The sequence below is a fragment of the Pongo abelii genome, chromosome 6 (genome assembly GCF_028885655.2).
Source record: "Pongo abelii isolate AG06213 chromosome 6, NHGRI_mPonAbe1-v2.0_pri, whole genome shotgun sequence".
Classification (NCBI taxonomy): domain Eukaryota; kingdom Metazoa; phylum Chordata; class Mammalia; order Primates; family Hominidae; genus Pongo; species Pongo abelii.
In genome coordinates, this window is record NC_071991.2 from 135,935,672 (window position 1) to 135,956,557 (window position 20,886).

The following is a 20,886-nucleotide window of genomic DNA, read 5'->3' on the forward strand; positions in this document are numbered from 1 at the left end:
AAACATACACATATACCTACTTGTCATAGTGAATTACACACAGTAAACATTTAATGAATAACTGTATATTTTTAGAATGTATATGATTAGTAAATCATAAACATTTAAGTTTCTACTGTTGAAATCAAGCTTGATTCAGGCCTTTCAAGGGCACCGTTAAACTCTTAAAACTAGTTTTAAGCCAGTCAATGTATCCTGTATCAAAAAGTTAACATAGCATTGTAAAGGTATAGGAAACTTGAGAGATCACAACTTGTTAATAGTAAAGATTCAGAAATACTTTTTGGGATTGTTTTTAGAGCTAATGTCATGTTCGCTTGTTTTGATATATGACAGCAGTTCTCAAAGTATAGTCTGGTACTCTTTCAGGGGACCACAGAGGCCACCCTTTTCCAACTACATGTCTGGATGAGTTGTGCCAGACCTCTGTTGACTTCAGTAGGGTTAGGACCATGTTTGAGAGGCCCAAGAAGAGACCTGGAGCCAGTGAACGAGACACAGGGCTTATTGAGGGAACTTACATACAGGACAGTCCAGTGGCAGTGGGCTGGACAGGAGAACCACCAGCAAGTAGTTATATAGCACTTAGCACCCTCCTGCTAGCAACCTCCATGTGGCAACCTTCATTTAACACAAAGCAAAAGGCATCCATCCCCAATATGGCCTGGATTCCACAGGCTGGGCTGGGAGTTCAGATATTCTTCATTGATAAAGAATGAATCTCCAGGTTGGCCACTCCTGGGTTCCTTAGCGCGGAACTCCAAACACACATTCTTCTTAGGCCATACAGGGTCACTCACAGGGTACACTTAAGTTGTTGCTGTCAGGTGCTGTCTGCCATACAGTGAGACTGAAATTTTTTTCATATATTTTAACTTAACAATATATTATGATAGTGCAGAAACAGATAATGAGATTTCAGCTATTAAGCCAGACATTCAAAGAGATTTTTTAAAACATCAAACAGTATTTTAAAATATCAAAAAATGTTTACCAAATATTTTACAATATAGTTTTATAAAAGCATGTTGTTATGGTTTTATTATTATTAAATGAACTAGAAAGTTTTAAAAATTATTTTTAATTTCTAATATAAATTTTGATGACTAGAAGTTAGATGAACAAAAGCTGTTTGGGGGTTCTCTGTCTTTCAGAGTGTTGTAAAAGGGCTCATGAGATCAGAGAATTCCTTGGCAATTTTGAAGTTCTGCAAAAATAGCCTTAGAAAATGTGATATTTCACCAACTATCTGAAAAACTATTTCCCTTAACCTTTTCTTTTTAATTAGGTTCTTTAGTAATTGAGGATAAAGAGAGCCAGCCACAAATGCCTAAGCAGAATCCTGTCGTGGAACAGAATTCACAGCCACCAAGTGGTTTATCATCAAACCAGTTATCCAAGTTCCCAACACAGATCAGCCTAGCTCAATTACGGCTCCAGCATATGCAGCAACAGGTAATGGCTCAGAGGCAACAGGTGCAACGGAGGCCAGCACCTGTGGGTTTACCAAACCCTAGAATGCAGGGGCCCATCCAGCAACCTTCCATCTCTCATCAGGTAAATTTGGAAGCAGGCCTGTCCTCACTTAGATAATTATAGTATAATTGTGTTGAGCAGCTCAAAATAACAAAGACATCCATTTTGCATAATCTAAATATCTGCATTTATAAAAATTTATCACATTAAGGATCCCTGATTTAATGCCTAGTTTTTAATCCCTACTTAAAAAGGATTTAATGGTTTATTGAGTTGATAAATCTATTTTCATCTACCCTTCATTGTCTTTAAATTATAGCAAAGGATAAATGCTTGTATTCCTAAATAACCCAGTCCTGTGATTGATGGGAAAAGTTGTGTGCCTGTAATTCCTATATTGGTGCTTCAGAATGATGAATACATTAAGAATCTGTCCTCTGTGAGGATGCAGTGTTTAGTAAACCACATTGCATCTTAGAAATTAGGGCCGAGTGAAATAGAAAAGGGCAGAAGTGTGGTTCATTATAATCTACCTTGTTCAAATTTTATTTCTGAGCAAATATACTGTCTACCATTCTTATTTTTACTATAATCCATTTTTTTTTTTTTTTTTGAAATGGAGTCTCACTCTGTCACTCAGGCTGGAGTGCAATGACACGATCTCAGCTCCCTACAACCTCTGCCTCCCGGGTTCAAGTGATTCTCCTGCCTCAGCCTCCCGAGTAGCTAGGACTATAGGCATGTGCCACCATGCCCGGCTAATTTTTTGTATTTTTAGTAGAGATGGGGTTTCACCTTGTTAGCCAGGATGGTCTCGATCTCCTGACCTCGTGATCCGCCCACCTCAGCCTCCCAAAGTGCTGGGATTACAGGCATGACCCAGTGCGCCCAGTCCCTAATTTTATTTTTTAAGTTGCTTCCCCGTCACGGGATTCTTAGACACTAACTCAATCAACCATAACAGTTTAGGAGAATGGGGGGAAAATCACCTTATCTTACCAGACCATAAGCATCTTCATGGCATGGTCGACATCTTACATACCATAGCACATTATGCTGGCATTAAGTGTCATTTTTTTGGTTGTCAATATGTAAACATTAGTCTGGATGAAGGTGGCAAAAGACTTCTATGACTACCTTTATTCTCCCTTAAGGACCATTTTGGGCTAATAAAAATTATCCCTTAGATAAATTTAAAAGTTTTTCCATGTAATTTCCTAAGTATGTTCTGCTTGTATTTCTATGATATAAAAACCCTTCAATTCACAATATTTTCATGGAAAAATAAAAACATTGCTATGGCTTTTAGATTTACACTTTTTAAAAGTTTTGAGATTTTCTTATTTTTCTCTAATATTATGTTTCTACTCTTTACCTACAGAATTTCACTTGTTTAGAATCAGCTTCTAAATGTATTTTTCACTGGGTCTGTAATTGCTGGCCACTCTTGAAAGTTAATGAGAGGTAAACCCAGTACCAACTAATTTTTAAGAGAGAAGCAGTTGACCCAGGTGAGGATAGTAAATTCCAAAAATGGGAGGAAGAATAAAAATAATAAAGAGGATAGGACTGTACTTTATAGCTGTCTGCCTTCACAGTGTAAAAGTTTCAGGTGTTGCTGCTTCAACCTTAAAAGATTATTCATTTGTCCCCCTGTGAATGTAGGGAGAAATAGGCTCCTCTTTGAGAAGTTGTGATCATACAGTTAAGATATACTAAAAAGAATATTTATTTTGCAATACATTCCCAACTGTAGAGAATCAGTCAAGAGGGGACTGGCATATAAGGTTACCTTTTTCTTCTAGGACTGATCTCAATTTCCAGGGCTCGTATTTATGTGCCCACAGAGCAGGCTTGCTTTCTCACCCTTGCCTTGTTGCAGGAATCAGAGGACCAGAGAGACCAATGGATGGAACAGGAGGATTTTATTTAAGTGGCCACTGGCCCAACGGATTCACATCCAAAGGCTAGGTCCCGAACAAAGACAGGGCTTGACTTTTATACACACTTCTAAAAGGGGGTTGGCTAATTTAAATGGCACAAAACTCCTGGTACAGCAGAGGCAGAACAAAAGCAGTTTGAATCAAACAGTGACAGATTTTGTAATCCTTAGCATAGCTTGTGACCTTGCAGCTGCATTGAAAGAAAAGCAGGAGCTTACAAAACCTGGAAATTGAGTAATGGTAAGGGGCATGAGGAGATAGTAAAGGAATTTGTTTTTCTTAACCTTGCTCTGAGTGGGTGTTGGGAGAGTCTCTGGAGCTCCTTCCTTTGGGCTCTGGCTTTCCAGATAGTGATTTCAAGGCTTTGCCAGGGCCCTGCCTATTGCTGGCCTTGGAGTGAGTCAGCTAAGTACAGGAAAACTTGTTTTCCTCTTTTTAATTTTGGCTTCATTCCCCCCTTTGATGCTCCCTATAAATGAAGTTTAATGGAAAGCATCTCTATCACTTAATTCTTCATGAAAAGGCAGGTTTCTTCCTTTGGCAAAGGTTGATATTCAGTTAGAGCCATTAGCTGAGTGGTAGTTTGCCTGGTTACAAGAGTCTCTATGGCCGATTGGATGTTTTTAACAAAGAGGGGTAAGAGACAAGGGAGTATTTAGCAACCTCCTAGTATGGCCAGGACTATTCCTATTAAGGTTTTAAATCCTCTGAGGATGAAAACCAGCCCCTGAAGAGGGTATCTGGAGACCATCCTTTCTAAGTCTGGGCTGGAACATGGGCTAATTTTTGGATTTTTGCAGTTATATCTTCAATGACCTTTCCATTGTCATCAATTTCTAGGCAGCAATTAGTTAGATTGAACTTTCCGCATACCCCACCTTCCTGGGCTAGGAGACTAGTCTAAGCCAGTCTATTTTGATAAATAGCATTTCTCGTTTTTGTGGCTTGTTAGGCCAGTAGATTTAATGCCCTTGCAGCGACATTAGTCATGATTTCAAGCACTGCCTATAATGTTATGATACAGTTGAGCATGTAAATAGGGGTACAGTATCCATACATTCCATCTTCCGCCCAGGTGGCTGACCCATAATATTGGATTATTCTCTCAGGGGGCCATTCATCATCCTTCTCATTCCTATGGTTATGCCCTTTTTATTTCTCCTTTTTGTTTCATCATAAACAGGGTATCCTAAGGCTTCTCCTTGCCTTAGAGGGATTAGGAAGAAGGATGGTCTGATTGTCCCTAGTACACAGGCCTCTGGCAGCTGCCCATATGCCCATGACCCGCAGATCCAGTAGAGGCCAGAGGGTGCCTGCCAGGCATTTGGAGTTTCAAGCTGGTACCAAGAGTGATGTAAAGAGGGAAAGAATGGACTAGGGTGGGGTGATTTGGAATTATTTATCCTGCCCCACCATAAAGTCTTTCCTATTGTTTCATTGTAATATTGCTGTCCTAGGCAAGTTAATTCTCCTACCCAGTTGGTAAAGGCCTTTCTCCAGCGAGCAATGCAGAATCTCCCGATAATAGAGATTTTTTAAGAGCCAGACGCTCAAGCTTGTGAACGTTGATTCAGGGGAGAGGACAGTCAGAGTAAAGTTATCTTGGGGCATTAACTCCTTTGCTTCCTACTGCCATTGATCTCCTATGATGGTTCCTTCACATGCATAGCATGAGGAGACATGTAGGCTACTGACTATGTTTTCAGCCAGTTGGGCAAACAGGTTGCTGGCCAAGGGAGAGGGTTCAGGCAACTCCTGGTGGATGTGCTCATAGAATGACTCAAAAACTCGGAACTGTTGGGTTGAATCGGTCCAGGTGTTCTTTATAATATACAGACTGACTTCTGAGTTTACTTTTTGACCTTTGACTTTGAACCCCAGTGTCATGGGATAGCCTGTAGTCCATATGGGCAGACCTGGCTCTAAGATGGTGAGATGTGCAGGATAGCAGATGCTAGGTTTATGAGTTGGTTTTTCCAGTAGTTTCATATGTATGACTTGCCTCAGTAGTTATCAGTCAGTGGACCAAGTCATGCAGCTCCAGCGGGCTATTAATGGGGACCCAGAGGAACAAACAGGGCACACACTTTAGCTTGGAACAAGTACCATAGTGCCCTGTGGGGCCAATGATAATGGACCACCACAGGATTGCTGCCTCCTGGCAAACATTGAAGTATAAGGATATGACCCTCCCCTCATAAGGGGAAGAGGCTTTGGTTTGGTTTAGAAGATCCCCTTCCTTAGTATGAACTTCAAACCAAGTCTCAATAGGTGGGGACTTAGGGTCATAACATATGTAGGGCTGGCTATTTCCTGGGTCACAGATTGAATAGGTTACCTGGTTATGAGTACAAGTTCCTAAGTGGGTCCCTGCATACTCATAATAAATATGGTACAGCAGGGTCCTAGTTATCATGCTCCCCGACCATGTAGTATGTGTGCAGTGGGGGCACCCTTCTATGAGTCCATTTTCTGACACTGGTATGGGGAGTGCCATGATGGGGATGAGTAGCAACAAAGTAAAGAGTAGCATGTTTATACCCAGCAGGGACAAAAGAGGTCTTTGCCCCGGGGAGGAGGTTGGGCAAAGCGACAGGATAATAGTAAAACAATTAGTATTACAAGGAAAGCTATTGGACCTAAGATTTCTAACCATATTTACTTCCCTGATGGTGCTCACGCTTCGGCCGTGCGTGGACTAGTCAGCTTCTGGGATGACTAGAGCCGGGCTGTTGTCTCCTCAATCTTCAGCCGTGCGTAGACTGGTCAGCTTCCAGGGTGACCAGAGCAAGGCTGTTGACTTCACTGGCAACCTGGTCCCGCCGTAGGATCAGCCGGGTCAGATGGTCTGGGTCCTGTTGGCTGGTCCACTTGTCTTGGGCTGCCGGTTTCAGCTGACTGTGGTGGATCCAAGGCACAGTTCCTGCAACTTTAACAGCAGTGGGAGTGGACAAGATTACAGTATGGGGCCCATCCTATATGGGTCCTAAAGTGGTTGGGTTCCATTTCTTAACCTAAACAGAGTCCCCAGGTCTAAAAGGGTGTGATGGGTCTGTTAGGCTTATGGGCATTCTTTCCTATACCCAGCCATGGATTCTTTGCATGGCTATCCCTAAAGCCTGCATTTGCCTTCTTAAGGTTAATTCCCCTAGTTCACGGAGGTCACCTTTAATTTGACCTATGATTGGGGATGGCCAACGGAACAAGATCTCATAGGGCGAATAGCCAGTTTGTTTGGTGGGGGTGCACCTGACTCGGAGGAAGACCATGGGCAGGACTTGATCCCATCTCAGATGAGTTTCTTGCCAATATTTCTTCAGTAGCTGTGTAAGCGTCCAATTCATGTGTTCCACTTTTCCTGAACTCTGTGGCTGGTAGGATATGTGTAACTTCCATTTTATTTTTAACAGCCTTGCTAGATCTTGAGCTATTTCGGCTACAAATGCTGGACCATTGTCTGACCCTGGAGTCAGGAGCAGTCCAAATCTGGTGATAATGTCTCTTAACAATACTGTAGTCACTTCTCATGCTTTCTCTGTTCTGGTGGAGAAAGTCTCAACCCATCCTGAAAAGGTGCAGACAAGCACTAACATGTGCAGATAGCCTCTGGCTCGCGGCAGCTCAGTGAAGTCCATTACTAGGTTTTCACAGGGTGTGGCTCCTATTTCCTGTATTCCTGGGGCCGAGTGGGCCCTTGCTGTGGGTTGTTATGGGCACAAATTAGACATTGTTTGCAAACGGCTCAGTGATGGCAGTGAGTCACAGCACACAGAAATGGCGTCCAAGTAGTCTTTCTAGTGCCATTTTCCTTATATGAGTTCCTTGGTGGAACTGTCTTACAAATTTGGTGGCCACTATTTCAGGGATGGCTAGCCTCTCATCAGAGAATTTCCACCATCCTTCTTCAATGTAATGTCCAGTCTGTTTGGCACACCAGGCCCTTTCATTTGGAGAGTAATTTGGGACCTCTGGGAGGAGAGGCAAAGCTAGGGCTTCCTTTTTACAAGCGGGGTAGTCATTCCTGCCTATTTTGCCTCCATGTCTGCTTTTCTGTTTCCTTTGGCCTCTAGTGTTCCTGCCTTTTGATGCCTTTGCAGTGCATAACAGCCACTTTCTTTGGGGCCTATACAGCATCTAAGAGCTGTAGGAGTTCTTCCTTGTACTTTATTTCTTTGCCCCCAGCAGTTAAGAGTCCTCTTTCCTTATATATAGCTCCATGAACATGCAATGTGGCGAAGGCATATTTGGAGTCAGTATAAACATCGACTTTTTTTCTTTTGCTAGCAAAAGGGCTCTTGTCAAGGCTATTAGGTCTACTTTTTGGGCTGATGTTCTGTGGGCAGAAACTGAGCCTCTACCACTGAGTCCAATGTTACTACTGCATACCCAGCCTGCCAGACCCCTTCCAATACAAAATTGCTTCCATCTGTAAAGTATTCAACATCTGGGTCCTTGAGGGGTTGGTCTATAAGATCTTTCTGGCTTGAGAATACCTCGCCTACTCCATCTACACAGCAATGAAGGGGGCTTCCTGGTTCCAAATCAGTTGGGAGCAAGGTAGCCAGGTTTAGGGTATTTATGTGAGGATTTTTGCATAGGAGCCCTTGGTATCGAGTCATTCTTAGGTTTGATACATTCTTAGGTTTGATAACCAAGGATGCCATCTCTGATCCGTTGAAGTTATAACCGAGTGCAGTACCTGGATGGTCAGTTGCCGCCCTAGAGTCAGTTGGTCAGCTTCCTGTGCCAGTAGGGCTGTGGCAGCTAGTGCTTTGAGGCACGGAGGCCATCCTAGTGCCACAGAATCCAATTACTTGGATAATTATGCTACCAGGCCATGCCATGATCCTGTGACCTGAGTTAGGACCCCTATAGCCATTCCTTTTCACTCATGGACATATAGAAAGAAAGGCTTAGTTAGATCTGGCAATCCTACGGCTGGGGCCTGAGTTAGGGCTTCTTTGATCCACTTAAATGCCTTCTCCTGGTCAGCCTCCCAGAGGAGGGGCTCCTTTTCTCCCCTCTTTTGTGGCTTCATATAATGGCTTGGCCATAAATGAGAAATTTGGGATCCAGATACAGCAGAACCCTGCTGCCCCTAGGAATTCTCTTATTTGTGGCTGGGTGGTTGGAGTGGGGAGTGCACAAACAGCCTTCTTTTGCTCACTGCCAAGCCATTGTTCCCCTTGACTTACTTCAAAGCCTAAATATTGGACTCTCCCGGAGCAGATTTGAGCCTTCTTCCTGGACACCTTATACAGGAGATGGAGGAGGTCTTGGGTTCCTTGAAAGCAGTCTTCTTGGGTTGGGGCTGCCAAAAAAAGGTCATCTATATATTGCAGCAAGGTGCAGTTGTCATTTCGTGGGGTGTAGGCCTTGAGGTTTAAAGATTGTGGGAGATTTTTTGAATCCTTGTGGGAGTCTTGTCCAGGTGAACTGCAACTTGCCCCATTGAAATGCAAAATGGGCTAATTGGTGCCAGGTGAAGATAGAAGAATGCATCTTTCAGGTGTAGGCAAGTAAACCAGGCAGCACTTGCTGGAATAAGTCCCATCAAAGTATATGGGTTTGGTACCATCGGGTGGATGTTTACTGTAGTGTGGTTCACAGCACACAAGTCCTGCACCGGCATGTATTCTCCAGATGGCTTCCGTACTGGCAGGAGTGGGGTGTTCCAGGGTAACTGGCATTTGACTACAAACATGATTCCATGTTTGTAGAGTCGCTCACTCTAAGTGTTTGTGAACACCTCATATGGCTTCTGGGAAAACCAGGTACTGGCAAACTGAACTGGGGTTGCCCCTGGTTTTAGCTCTACTGCCACTGGCATCTAATCTTTAGCCAGCCTGGGTGGGTTATCTTCAGCCCATACTCCAGGAATTTTATTAAGTAGCCTCTATAATTCAAGTATTCCTGGTTCGTGAGACAGTTTTGGTGGCTTTTTTGTGTATAGCCTCCATTCCTCAGTTTGCGGGACGGTAAGGGTTAACACCATGGCCTTTGGGTGAGTCAGGTTTAGAGTCATATCCCCTTGTAGCCCAAAAGCAATCTGTGCTTGCAGTTTTCGGAGTAGGTGTCTCCCCAGCAGGGGAACTAGGCAATTTGGGAGGTATAGGAATTCATGTTGGACCTCTTGTCCTCCTATAACAAACCTCCTTGGCCGACAAAATGGCCTCTTCTCTGAGACTATGGATCGGGTTACTACCAGCTATTCAGCCCCAGTGTCCACCATAAAGTCCATTAGCTGGCCCCCCACTTCTAATGTGACCATGGGCTCCTGGAGGTCTAAGGAGAAGGAGCCTGGTCTGTCCTTGTCCTTATATTCTTCAGTCCCTGCCATCCCGATCAGGTCGGTATCTGGTTCCTTCAGGGTGCAGCAGCCTTTGACTGGTGGCATTTTTGTTTCGTAGCCTCCGCCATTTTCTTCACTGCCCTCTGGACACTGATTTTTTCCAGTGTCCCTTTTAGCATCATGCACATTGGTGCTTATCTAACCTCAGCCGGCTTTTGAGCCTCTGTCTAGTTTGGCCCTATCTCCATCTGTGCCCATGTCCACATCCGCGCCCTCTTGCAATGCTAGTTTCCCTTACCTTAAGGGCCACTGCTAACATATTGGCCTTTTTCCTAAGCCTCCGATCTGCTTCCTTTTTTGCCTCTTGGTCACGGTTAACATACACCTTTGTGGCCACTCCTATAAGTTGGGTGGCATTCATGCCTGCGAAATTTTTTAGCTTTTGCATCTTCCACCTGATGTCACCCTGGGCTTGTCCTGCAAATGCCGTGTTCACCATGCACTGATTTTCAGAGGCCTCAGGGTCAAACGGAGTGTAAAGCTGGAATGCCTCACAGAGTCTCTCATAAAACTGGCTAGGGCTCTCATCAGCTCCTTGAAGAACTTCTGAGATATTTCCTATATTGATTGCCTTTTTCCTGCCTTCCTTTAGCCCTTGCAAGAGTGCTTCTCGGTACCTCTGTAAGTACTGTAATTGGGCTGCATCATTTGAATCCCAGTGGGGGTCTGCTTCTGGAAACTGGCCCTGAGCGTATGCCTGAACGTTAAGTGTGCCTTCAGGTGCACTGGCTTCTAGCCAGCAGAGAACTGCCTGGGTTACCCTCCAGCACTCCTCAGTGTTAAACAGTGTCAAGAGGAGCTGCCTACAGTCTGGCCAAGTTGGATTGTGTGTCTGGAAGATGGACTGCATTAGATCTATGAGGGCCTGGGTCTTCTCCATGTAGGAGGGGGTATGGTGTTTCCAGTTTAGGAGATCAGTGGTTGTAAAAGGCTGGTAGGTGAAGTTCCGTTGCCCGCCTTGGACTTGACCCTGTTCATCATAATAGATGGGTCCCCGTGTCTCCCTGAGAGGCATTTGCATAGCCCAAGCATGACCAGATCAGAGGCAGCCCACTTGATCATCTTGTCTTTCTTCCCTGACCTCCTGGGGCTCCAATCTTTCCTTTTGGGGTGAGTCTTGGAGCATGTTACCATCTGAATCTGACTCCTTGGGGGCCGTTGGCCTCAGTAAATGGGGGTAGATTGGAATATATGGAAGAGGAATTTCTATCTCCTCTGGCAGTTCCTGCAAAACTGGTTTCTCTTGCCCTTTCTGTGACTTTTCCTTTGTCTCCGTATTTGCCAGCAAAGCTGATTTTACTTTCACTTTAGGCTTGGTCTGAGCCACAAGCATTGTGCAGTAAGCTGCCAGGCAGGGCTGCAACCATGCAGGTCGAGTTTGAACTATATTTAGCCATGAGTCAATATAAGGGAATTGGTATGGATGCCTGGCTGTCCTCCGACCCCAATCACCACCTTAAATACATGGCCAATTGTTTCCCTATCTATAGTTCCTTTGGCCGGCCATCCAACACTAAAAGAGGGCCATTCTATTTCACAGAGAGTTCTCAACCTCTGAGGGGTCAACTTCATCCCGTAATCCCCTGCATAACCTTTCTTAAAATTCTTTAACATACATTGTAATGGGGTGGGTTTTGACGACTTCCCTCCCATTTCCTTCCAGTTACAGCGCAACACACTCACTCTCACTTTCGCTTCAGACCGATTAGACTGTCCCCCTCGCGGGAGTATTTCAGACGCCACTTAGCATTGGAGGCTCCGTTTTGACCCCCACAATTACTAAATTGTGGGGCACCTCCCTAATCCATATGTGGAACACTGCTAGTCCCGGTCAGTCCCACAGTTCTCTCAGAGTGTATGGTCTACGCTAAGAGAACTGCGGCCCCCACACGTCACTCCCCGCATTGGTTCCTCCCAGAACCGCCTCTTTCACATGCACTCACACACTTCCCCGCTCCCAGTTCCTCTTTCTCAACTGACTCTGCGAGCCACTCTCATGTCCTCGGTTGGTTGGGGTGTGAGCTTGTGACCTTCCCTGACTTTGCAAGCCGCTCTCACGTCCTGTGTTGGACTACTAGTTACACCCTGGGAGGTGATCAGGCTCCCCTTCCGTTCTTATGGGACAGGTCCTGCCTCGGGCCCAAACCTTACCACAATCCCGTAGTGCACTATTCCTGGAATCATCCTGTACCTGCTTAGGTTCCATCGTGCTGTCAGGTAGGGTTGTGGGAGAGCTGATCGCCCCTCTGGGTTGAAGTTCTCCCAATGGTGCCTGGGGTCACAGGTCTCCCCCAGCCGGGGACTCCAGTCTCACAGGCAAAGAGACAGTAAACCTTTTGTCTCCAATCCCGGGCGAGCCCCCAGAAAATGTTTTGGTAATCAGAGGACTGGAGAGACAAATAGGTAGAATAGGAGGATTTTATTTAAGTGGCCACTGGCCCAACGGATTCACATCCAAAGGCTAGGCCCTGAACAAAGACAGGGCTTGACTTTTATACACACTTCTGAAAGGGGGTTGGCTAGTTTAAATGGCGTGGCAGGAATCTAATGGCGTGAAACTCATGGAGTAGGCAAGCAGGCTTACAGAAGCAGAACAAAGTCAGTTAATCAAACAGTGACAGGTTTCATAATCCTTAGCATAGCTTGTGACCTTGCAGCTGCATTGAAGGAAAAACAGGAACTTACAAAATTTGGAAATTGAGTAATGGTAAGGGGGATGAGGAGATAGTAAAGGAATTTGATTTTCTTAAGCTTGCTCTGAGGGGGTGTTGGGAGAGTCTCTGGAGCTCCTTCCTTTGGGCTCTGGCTTTCCAGATAGTTTTATCAAAGCTTTGCCAGGGCCCTGCCTATTGCTGGCCTTGGAGTGAGTCAGCTAAGTACAGGAAAACTTGTTTTTCTCTTTTTAATTTCTGCTTCAGCCTCATTTGTGATTCCTTCACCCAGCCTTCCTGTAATCAACCAGGGTTGTTCTTGGAGACTTTGCTTTGAAAATATGTTTTCTGGCCAGGCACAGTGGCTCAAGCCTGTAATCCCAGGACTTTGGGAGGCTGAGGTGGGCTGATCACTTGAGGTCAGGAGTTCGAAACCAGCCTGACCAACATGGCAAAACCCCATCTCTACTAAAAATGCAAAAATTAGCCAGGTGTGGTGGGGCATTCCTGTAATTCCAGCCACTTGGGAGGTTGAGGCAGGAGAATCACTTGAACCCAGGAGGCAGAGGTTGCAGTAAGCCAAGATCAGAACAAGACTCCATCTCAAAAAAAAAAAAAAAAAAAAAAAAAAAAACAGAAAATATGTTTTCTTCTATGGAGACTCATCCTCTAAGTTGTAATTACTCAGTATCTTAACAGCCAGCTAAGCACCCAAACATGTTTTGGTAATGATATGGCAGACTAGATTTGGATTAAAGCCTTGGTGTGCTGCTTAGTATTAGCTGTGTGACTTTTTTCAAATTTATTTATGTTTTCAAACTTTTAGTTTGCTAATTTGCAAAACAAAGGTAATACCTACTTCATAAGGCTCAATAACATAATAATATGTAAAATGCCTGCCAGGGCTCAATAAGATCTAAAACTTATTAAGTGTTATTAATATCAACTATTTTCATTATTAACGATTTGTTCATTTTGAGTACACCCATTGAGCCAGAGTACTTGTTCAAATCCCAGCTCCATGCCTTACTGTCTTTGTTAATCTTGGGCAAGTTACTAAATTTTCTGTGCTTTATTTTAGCTTTCTTGTCTATAAAATACAAATAATCTGTGCTTTATAATATTATTGCTAAGAATAAATTAGTGAATACATGTGAAGCACTTAAAGCAGTACCTAGCATTTAATAACTGCTCAATAAGTGTTAGCAGTTATTATTCTACCATCACTTTATTTTTAGGAGGTTTCAAAAGGGTAGTTCTTTGTGAAAGATAATTGTGAAGGACTTAGAAGGATACCAAAAACACATTTTACTTACTTCCCAACATGGCCTAGATCCAATTCTGGTGCAATCTACTGACAAAATCTAGGTGGCAATCCCTCTCCCAAGGTTCTTTCCTAATAAGGTACTTTTAAAAAAGTTGTTTACACAGATTCTGAAAGTCTGCCCATCCCCTACCCCTCATTCCCTTATGTAAATCTTAATAATTGATTGATCTGTGGCAGAGTTCTTTTTTTCTGTAAAAGTTTTATAAGATAGAGATTTATAATTTGTTTTTCAGAAGAAGATTGTTACTAAATTGGTTTAATTTCTTTTTTCTAGCAACCCCCTCCACGTTTGATAAACTTTCAGAATCACAGCCCCAAACCCAATGGACCAGTTCTTCCTCCTCATCCTCAACAACTGAGATATCCACCAAACCAGAATATACCACGACAAGCAATAAAGCCCAACCCCCTGCAGATGGCTTTCTTGGCTCAACAAGCCATAAAACAGGTATATATCTACCTTCTTTTCTCAATTGCTTTTTCTGCTGCTTTCTACTTTCAAATCACAAAGAATTTATAGATTAAGCAACAGGTTATAAAGAGCCAAGAGCAAGCCTTCTTTTTCATTTTTTAAATAAATGTGAATTGCAAAGTTTGATGCTTTTTATCAGTAAGAGAAATTAAACCACTTCTGTAGAAGTGATGGCCCAATATAATCAATGACCATAGGTATTAATTTTTATAATATGGTATGGATAACTTTTAGGTGAGTATATTAAATTTCCTAAGATAAAAGTATTCTAACAAATACAAGTTACATTCCACAAAATAGAACAATAAATGAATCTTTGAAGCGTCTCAAGAAGATTTTTTGGAAACAAAATTATGGCACAGTTTCAAGGGGGAATACATATATGTCTGATGAAGTTTAATATTTAATGCATATTTAATATGATACAGCTTATTTATTTTTATTTTTTAATTTTTTTTTGAGACAGAGTCTGTCTCTGTCACCCAGGCTGGAGTGCAGTGGCACAATCTGGGCTAACTACAAGCTCTGCCTCCTAGGTTCACACCATTCTCCTGCCTCAGCCTCCTGAGTAGCTGAGACTACAGGTACTCGCCACCATGCCCGGCTAATTTTTTTTGTATTTTTAGGAGAGACGGGGTTTCACCATGTTAGCCAGGATGGTCTCAATCTCCTAAACTTGTGAGCCACCATACCTGGCCTCCTTTTTTTTAAAATGGAGTCTCTCTCTGTCACTCAAGCTAGAGTACAGTGGCATGATCTCAGCTCACTGCAACCTCTGCCTTCTGGGTTCAAGCAATTTTCCTGCCTCAGCCTCCAGAGTAGCTGGGATTACAGGCACCCACTACCATGCCTGGCTAATTTTTGTATTTTTAGTAGAGACAGGGTTTCACCATGTTGGCCAGGCTGGTCTCGAACTCCTGGCCTCAAGTGATACGCCCGCCTCAGCCTCCCAAAGTGCTGGGATTACAGGTGTGGGCCACCATACCCGGCTGTATTATTTATATACTTAATGTCTTCAGGTAAAAATATTTTCTGTGTTTTACATTATCTTAAAGTAAAAGTTATCACAGTGTTTTTTCTTCTCAAAGCTCCTGTGTCAACAGCCTGTCTAGCTGATTGCAGACTGATTTTGGTTTCTCCAAGACCAAAATAAAGATGATGCAATTTTCATAATTCTATAACATTCATTTTAATAAAATCATTTTAATATTTTATTCTAAAAGTATGTACACTCTGTGTCTATACATATCTTTGTATAATCAATTTGCCTTTGCTATATCATCACCAAATTCTCTTAAACAATATTTTAATTATTTAAAATAAAATTCATACCTATTATTTCATCGTTAGAAGGAAAGTAAAAAGGACCCAAGCTTCAGTTTGGCCTTAAATTCTACTTATTTTCCTAATAATTTTGTGGCACTTACTTAGTCTTTTTACATCTCACTTGCCTCAGCTATAAAATGCGTATTTTGCAGAGTTATGTTGAGAGTTTATTCTAATCTATATACAAGCACCTAGCACACGCTCAGTACTCAAATGTTTACCTCTTCCCTATTTATTATATTTTAATGAGTAGATACTCTAAGCATGTTTTTTTAAAATGGTTGTTGACCAAAAATGTAAACATGAATGAATAAGTAAAGGAACAAGCCAGGAAAAAATCTACTGGGAAATTGCTTTTAAGTAGTAGATGAGTTTAACAAATTAGAGTATACTCATACAGTGGAATACTTTTCAGATATTAAGAAAATGCAGTAATCTAGGTATGATTTTCTGAGTACGTGAGGAAAAGCATGTTATAGAATTTTTGTGAGGTGTTATCTCATTTGTGTGTGTTTTCCTCCAGCCTCATCATGTACATAGAAAAAAACCTGAAACGATCCACCAACTGATCGTTCTTGGTAGAGGAGGGGGAAAGGGGGCCTAGGGGTGGGGAATATGAGGGAGGAGTAGGTGGTAAAGAAGACATTCATGTCCAACTTCATATGTTTCTGTATGGAGTTTTTACAATGGAATATATAAATTAGGTTTTTCAAAATTGGAATGTTTCAGACATTTTATATAGTGCTGTTCATTTGTGAATGACCATGTTTGGAAAATATAGCATCTTGCAGTACTCTTAGTTACTTTCCTTCTCCCAGCATGAAAATTTCCAAACATAATAAAAATTGAAAGAATTATATAGGGAACATTTTGTTCTACTTGCCTTATTACATGTTTATCTATTCCTTTGTCCATTCATCAAGTCATCCTTTTTTGGAGGCAGAATCTCTCTCTCTCTGTAGCCCAGGCTGGAGTTCACTGGTGCAATCTTGGCTCACTGCAACCTCTGCCTCCTGGGTTCCAGTGGTTCTCCTGCCACAGCCTCCCAAGTAGCTGGGATTACAGGTGCCCACCACCACGCCCGGTTAATTTTTGTGTTTTAGTAGAGATGGAGTTTCACCATGTTGGCCAGGGTGGTCTTGAACTCTTGACCTCAAGTTATCCACCCACCTCGGGCTCCCAAAGTGCTGGGATTACAGGCATGAGCCACCATGCCCAGCCCATCGTGTTTTTCAATAGGTTTTGAGTAAATTCCAGACAGCAGCATGCTTCACCTCTATATACTTCAGCATGCCTATCATCATCTTAATGTGTGTATCTCAGCAGGAATGATAGTACTTTCCTCAGATATTTATCGAGGCCTAATTATCTGTTCATATATGAGAAGAGGAATATAAAATCCTGAAAGCACCAGTCTGTAGCTTATTTTCAAGTGTTTCAGATAGGGATGGAAGAAATGTATGTTTTCAACCCTCCATCTTTACCTTGAAGTTGCTATGTATATATTTACATTTTTTTTTCCAGTATGTATAAACCTGCCAAGATTGGGTACTGTGATTTTCTGGTATATACTAACTGTTGTCTTCCAGTAAAAATCAGTGCTTTTTACTGTTTTTTTTTTGTTGTTGTTGACAAGATTAATGAAAATTATATATACTTGTGCAGTCTTCCGCTGTCCCATTCTCCTTCCATGTAAATTACAGTTGAACTCTTCTACTTCATTTTGTGTGAGTGATTAGATAGACGTTGTATGTTATAAGCTTGTTGATAGCCTTTGTTTTTCTCTTCTTGTTACTGTAGTGGCAGATCAGCAGTGGACAGGGAACCCCATCAACTACCAACAGCACATCCTCTACTCCTTCCAGCCCCACGATTACTAGTGCAGCAGGATATGATGGAAAGGCTTTTGGTTCACCTATGATCGATTTGAGCTCACCAGTGGGAGGGTCTTATAATCTTCCCTCTCTTCCGGATGTAAGTAGACACAAAATTTATACTAGCCTCTGTTGAAAACTGTTGGCCGGGTGCAGTGGCTCACTCCTATAATCCCAGCACTTTGGGAGGCTGAGGCAGACAGATCACTTGAGGTCAGGAGTTCGAGACCAGCCTGGCCAACATGGTGAAACCCCGTCTCTACCAAAAAATACAAAAATTAACCAGGCATGATAGCACACGCCTGTAATCCCAGCTACTTGGGAGGTGGAGGCTGTGGTGAGCCGAGATCACGCCACTGCACTCCAGCCTAACAGAGCGAGACCCTGTCTCAAGAAAGAAAGAAAATTGTTAGTGAATTTGGATCTGGTAGAAGGCATGAATTTGTTGGATTATAGGTTGTTTGTTTTTACAAGTTAATTTTAATCCTTTAGAATATTACAACAGTAGTAAAAATTAAAAGATTATGAACATTGAACACATAACCTAATGTCTTTCAAGCCACCAGAGTTAAAGGTGTTTGTAAATGAGTGATTATGGTGATGGATCGTGGAATCTAAGCTGGGAAAGGAGAAAAGTAAGGAAATGGAAAGATATGTTGGGACGTTGAATGGCTGGACATCAGAAGAGATGAAGACAAGTTTAATAATAGAAATCCTGTTAGATCATACTGACAAGTGCAAAATTACCTCTGGTTTATATTACATGTAAATTAACTCACTCTCCAAACTCTTTGTCAGTATGACTTTTTGTTATTTATTATATTTTAAAATGATTTTTATTTTTAATAGAGATGGGGGAGACTCCCTATGTTACCTAGGCTGGTCTTGAACTCCTGGGCTGAAGGGATCCTCCCGCCTTGGCCTCCTAAAGTGCTGGGATTACAGGCATGAGCCACTACACCCAGCCAGTACGACTATTCCAAAGGCAGAAAGTCTACATTCTGTAGACAGATCTCCATATATAAGTTGATTCTGTGTTTGATCCTTTTTTTAATCTAAAGTTAGATAAACTACTGTCATGCACATATACATACCCACCTAACGTTAAGAAGCTTTTAGGAAATATCTTGTACTCTTTACTTGGATCAAATTACCTATAAGATTGTGAAAATAACTTTTTTATTTTCATTATTTGTTTTTCAAGTTGAGATCAATTAATATTTCCTAATAGTTGCATTGTTAATCTTACCAGAGTCATTCCATTTTTAAAATAGTTTTGTATACTTTAAATGAGTAGAATACATGTATTTTCTCATGCATGGATGGTTCATAGGAAAACTTACATCTAATCCCCATAGTTTTATTTGGCTTTTAGGATTATCCCACAAAGTAAACAACTTTCCTTGTATTAAGTTCTCATGAATTTAGTCATTCTAGTACTTTTTGTACTCTCTGAAAAATATTGGCCAAGTATTGCCAAAAGAATATTAAAACAAAAATGACCCTGTATATTAACCGCCTGGCCCGATTTCCCTTCCCCCAAACCCACAGAAAGTAAAATTCTTTCTGCTTTTTCCTCTGCAGTCCTCATACAGGTGAACCTTTTTCCACCAGGCTTTCTTACCTGAAATTCCTCTTAGGAATTACAGAATAAGCTGAAATGAGTGACTGTTTTCTCATTTCTCCCAAAGGTGCTTCATAACTAGTACCATTCTAGGTGCATAAGCAAGAAATTGATTCATTATATACAAACTGTGCCCTATGGCTGTAGGACTTAATTATCTTACAGAATCCTGGTTGAACAAGAGTGGAACTATGTTAAAGAACTGAACTGGATTTTAAGCCCAAAGACATTGGTGGGAAATTTGGTATATGTAGGCATGAAAGAATTTTTGTGTCTAAAGCGTTAAACTCTTACTCATTAGGGATTTGTAAATATTTTTGCCTGGCAATGAATAAGGAAAAGAAGTGTTATTTGTACTCCTGTTATATTAAAGCAAGAATCTTTAGGGTTCACCTTTTCTCCTACAAAACAACAGTAATGTATTCAGTGAGGTTAGTGCTGTAGATATATGGACTTCATCTATCTAGCATATACCCAGAGTATCAGTTGTTAAAGTATCCCTTTCAGAGGATCCACTAGGTCCTATCTGTGTGAAGCTAGATTTTCTTCATATTTTTCAAGCAAAACCATACACCACAATAGATTGAATACACCACAATAGATTGAATGCTGTTTAGGGAGACATTAAAGAGATTTGCAAGAAATGTAAAATTGTGATAGTCTTCTCACCAAGTTTATGTTTTTCATATGGCAAGCTTTTGTTGTTTCTTTATAAGAATTTTTTTTTCAATTTTTAAGATTGTGAATGACATGATATTCCTTTTGACTCCTGTTTTTGAAATAGCGTCCTCAATATTTTACTAAGGTGAAACACTAAGATAGTGAAAACCTTTATTCAAGGTTGTTTATGGGGAAAATATCTGTTAGAACTTCTCAAATGTGGTATCTATGTTTTGTTATTTGATAATAATTAAGTTATTGAAGCTTTCTTATAAATTTAAAAGTAGCTTTTAACTTGCAAAATCAGAATGCCCTGAAATAATTTCTTTTCTTGTAAGATTGACTGTTCAAGTACTATTATGCTGGACAATATTGTGAGGAAAGATACTAATATAGATCATGGCCAGCCAAGACCACCCTCAAACAGAACGGTCCAGTCACCAAATTCATCAGTGCCATCTCCAGGCCTTGCAGGTAAAGTGGGCTGCTTTTGATTTTTGTGAAAGTTTTTCTAGTTTTCACTTTACTTGAAATAAAAAATTACCCCTCTTCTCCTTTTTTGTTGAATACTTAATCTGAGTTTTTCACTATTTAAAATTAGTATGCTTTCAGAGAAAACAAAAGGTTAAATTTCTTTATCCTTTCTTTCTTTCTAGTCACAGTCTCGCTCTGTTGCCAGGCTAGAGTGCAGTGGTGCGATCATAGCTCACTGCAGACTCACTCCTGAGCTCAAGCGATCTCCCACCTCAGCCTCCTGAGTAGCTGGGATTGTAAGTATGCTGCTCTACCAAACATGGCTAATGTTTTTTGGTAGAGACAGTCTTGAACTTCTGGCCTTAAGCAATCCTTCTGCCTTAGCCTCCCAAAGCTTTGGGATTACAGGCATGAGCCATCACACCAGGCCTCCTTTACCTTTTCAATTTCAACAGAACTTCTCACCATTATAGTACTTTCAGGGGGAAATTGGTGTTATATTCTCTCTTGTTGATAAGTTGCCTGTGATGTGGTCTTTAAGATGTAATTTGCCTAGGGTCAAAATGTATTAGTGACAATAAGTAGAAATCACTCTTTTGGTGATTTGTTTGGTGTTTAATTGTGTTTGTGAATCTTGACATACCTACTCATTTCCTCTGAGAGAAAAACGCTAATATTACTTCTGAGGACATAGGTACCTTAAACCA

The 20,886-nt window shown here is 41.7% G+C and overlaps 1 protein-coding gene across 5 annotated transcripts in view; it reads left to right on the top strand.

The window, feature by feature from the left end:
• Positions 1–20,886, top strand: part of TRIM24 (tripartite motif containing 24) — a 129,778-nt gene that overhangs the window by 97,734 nt on the left and 11,158 nt on the right. For 3 of the 5 annotated variants that reach the window (XM_024249979.2, XM_054560660.1, XM_054560662.1), the window contains exons 9-12: positions 1,289–1,557; positions 14,024–14,197; positions 17,348–17,521; positions 20,044–20,179. In XM_024249979.2, coding sequence (XP_024105747.1) covers positions 1,289–1,557; positions 14,024–14,197; positions 17,348–17,521; positions 20,044–20,179 — 753 coding nt within the window. The remainder of the gene's footprint in view (positions 1–1,288; positions 1,558–14,023; positions 14,198–17,347; positions 17,522–20,043; positions 20,180–20,886) is intronic. The other 2 variants (XM_024249980.2, XM_054560661.1) reach the window with 1 other exon arrangement.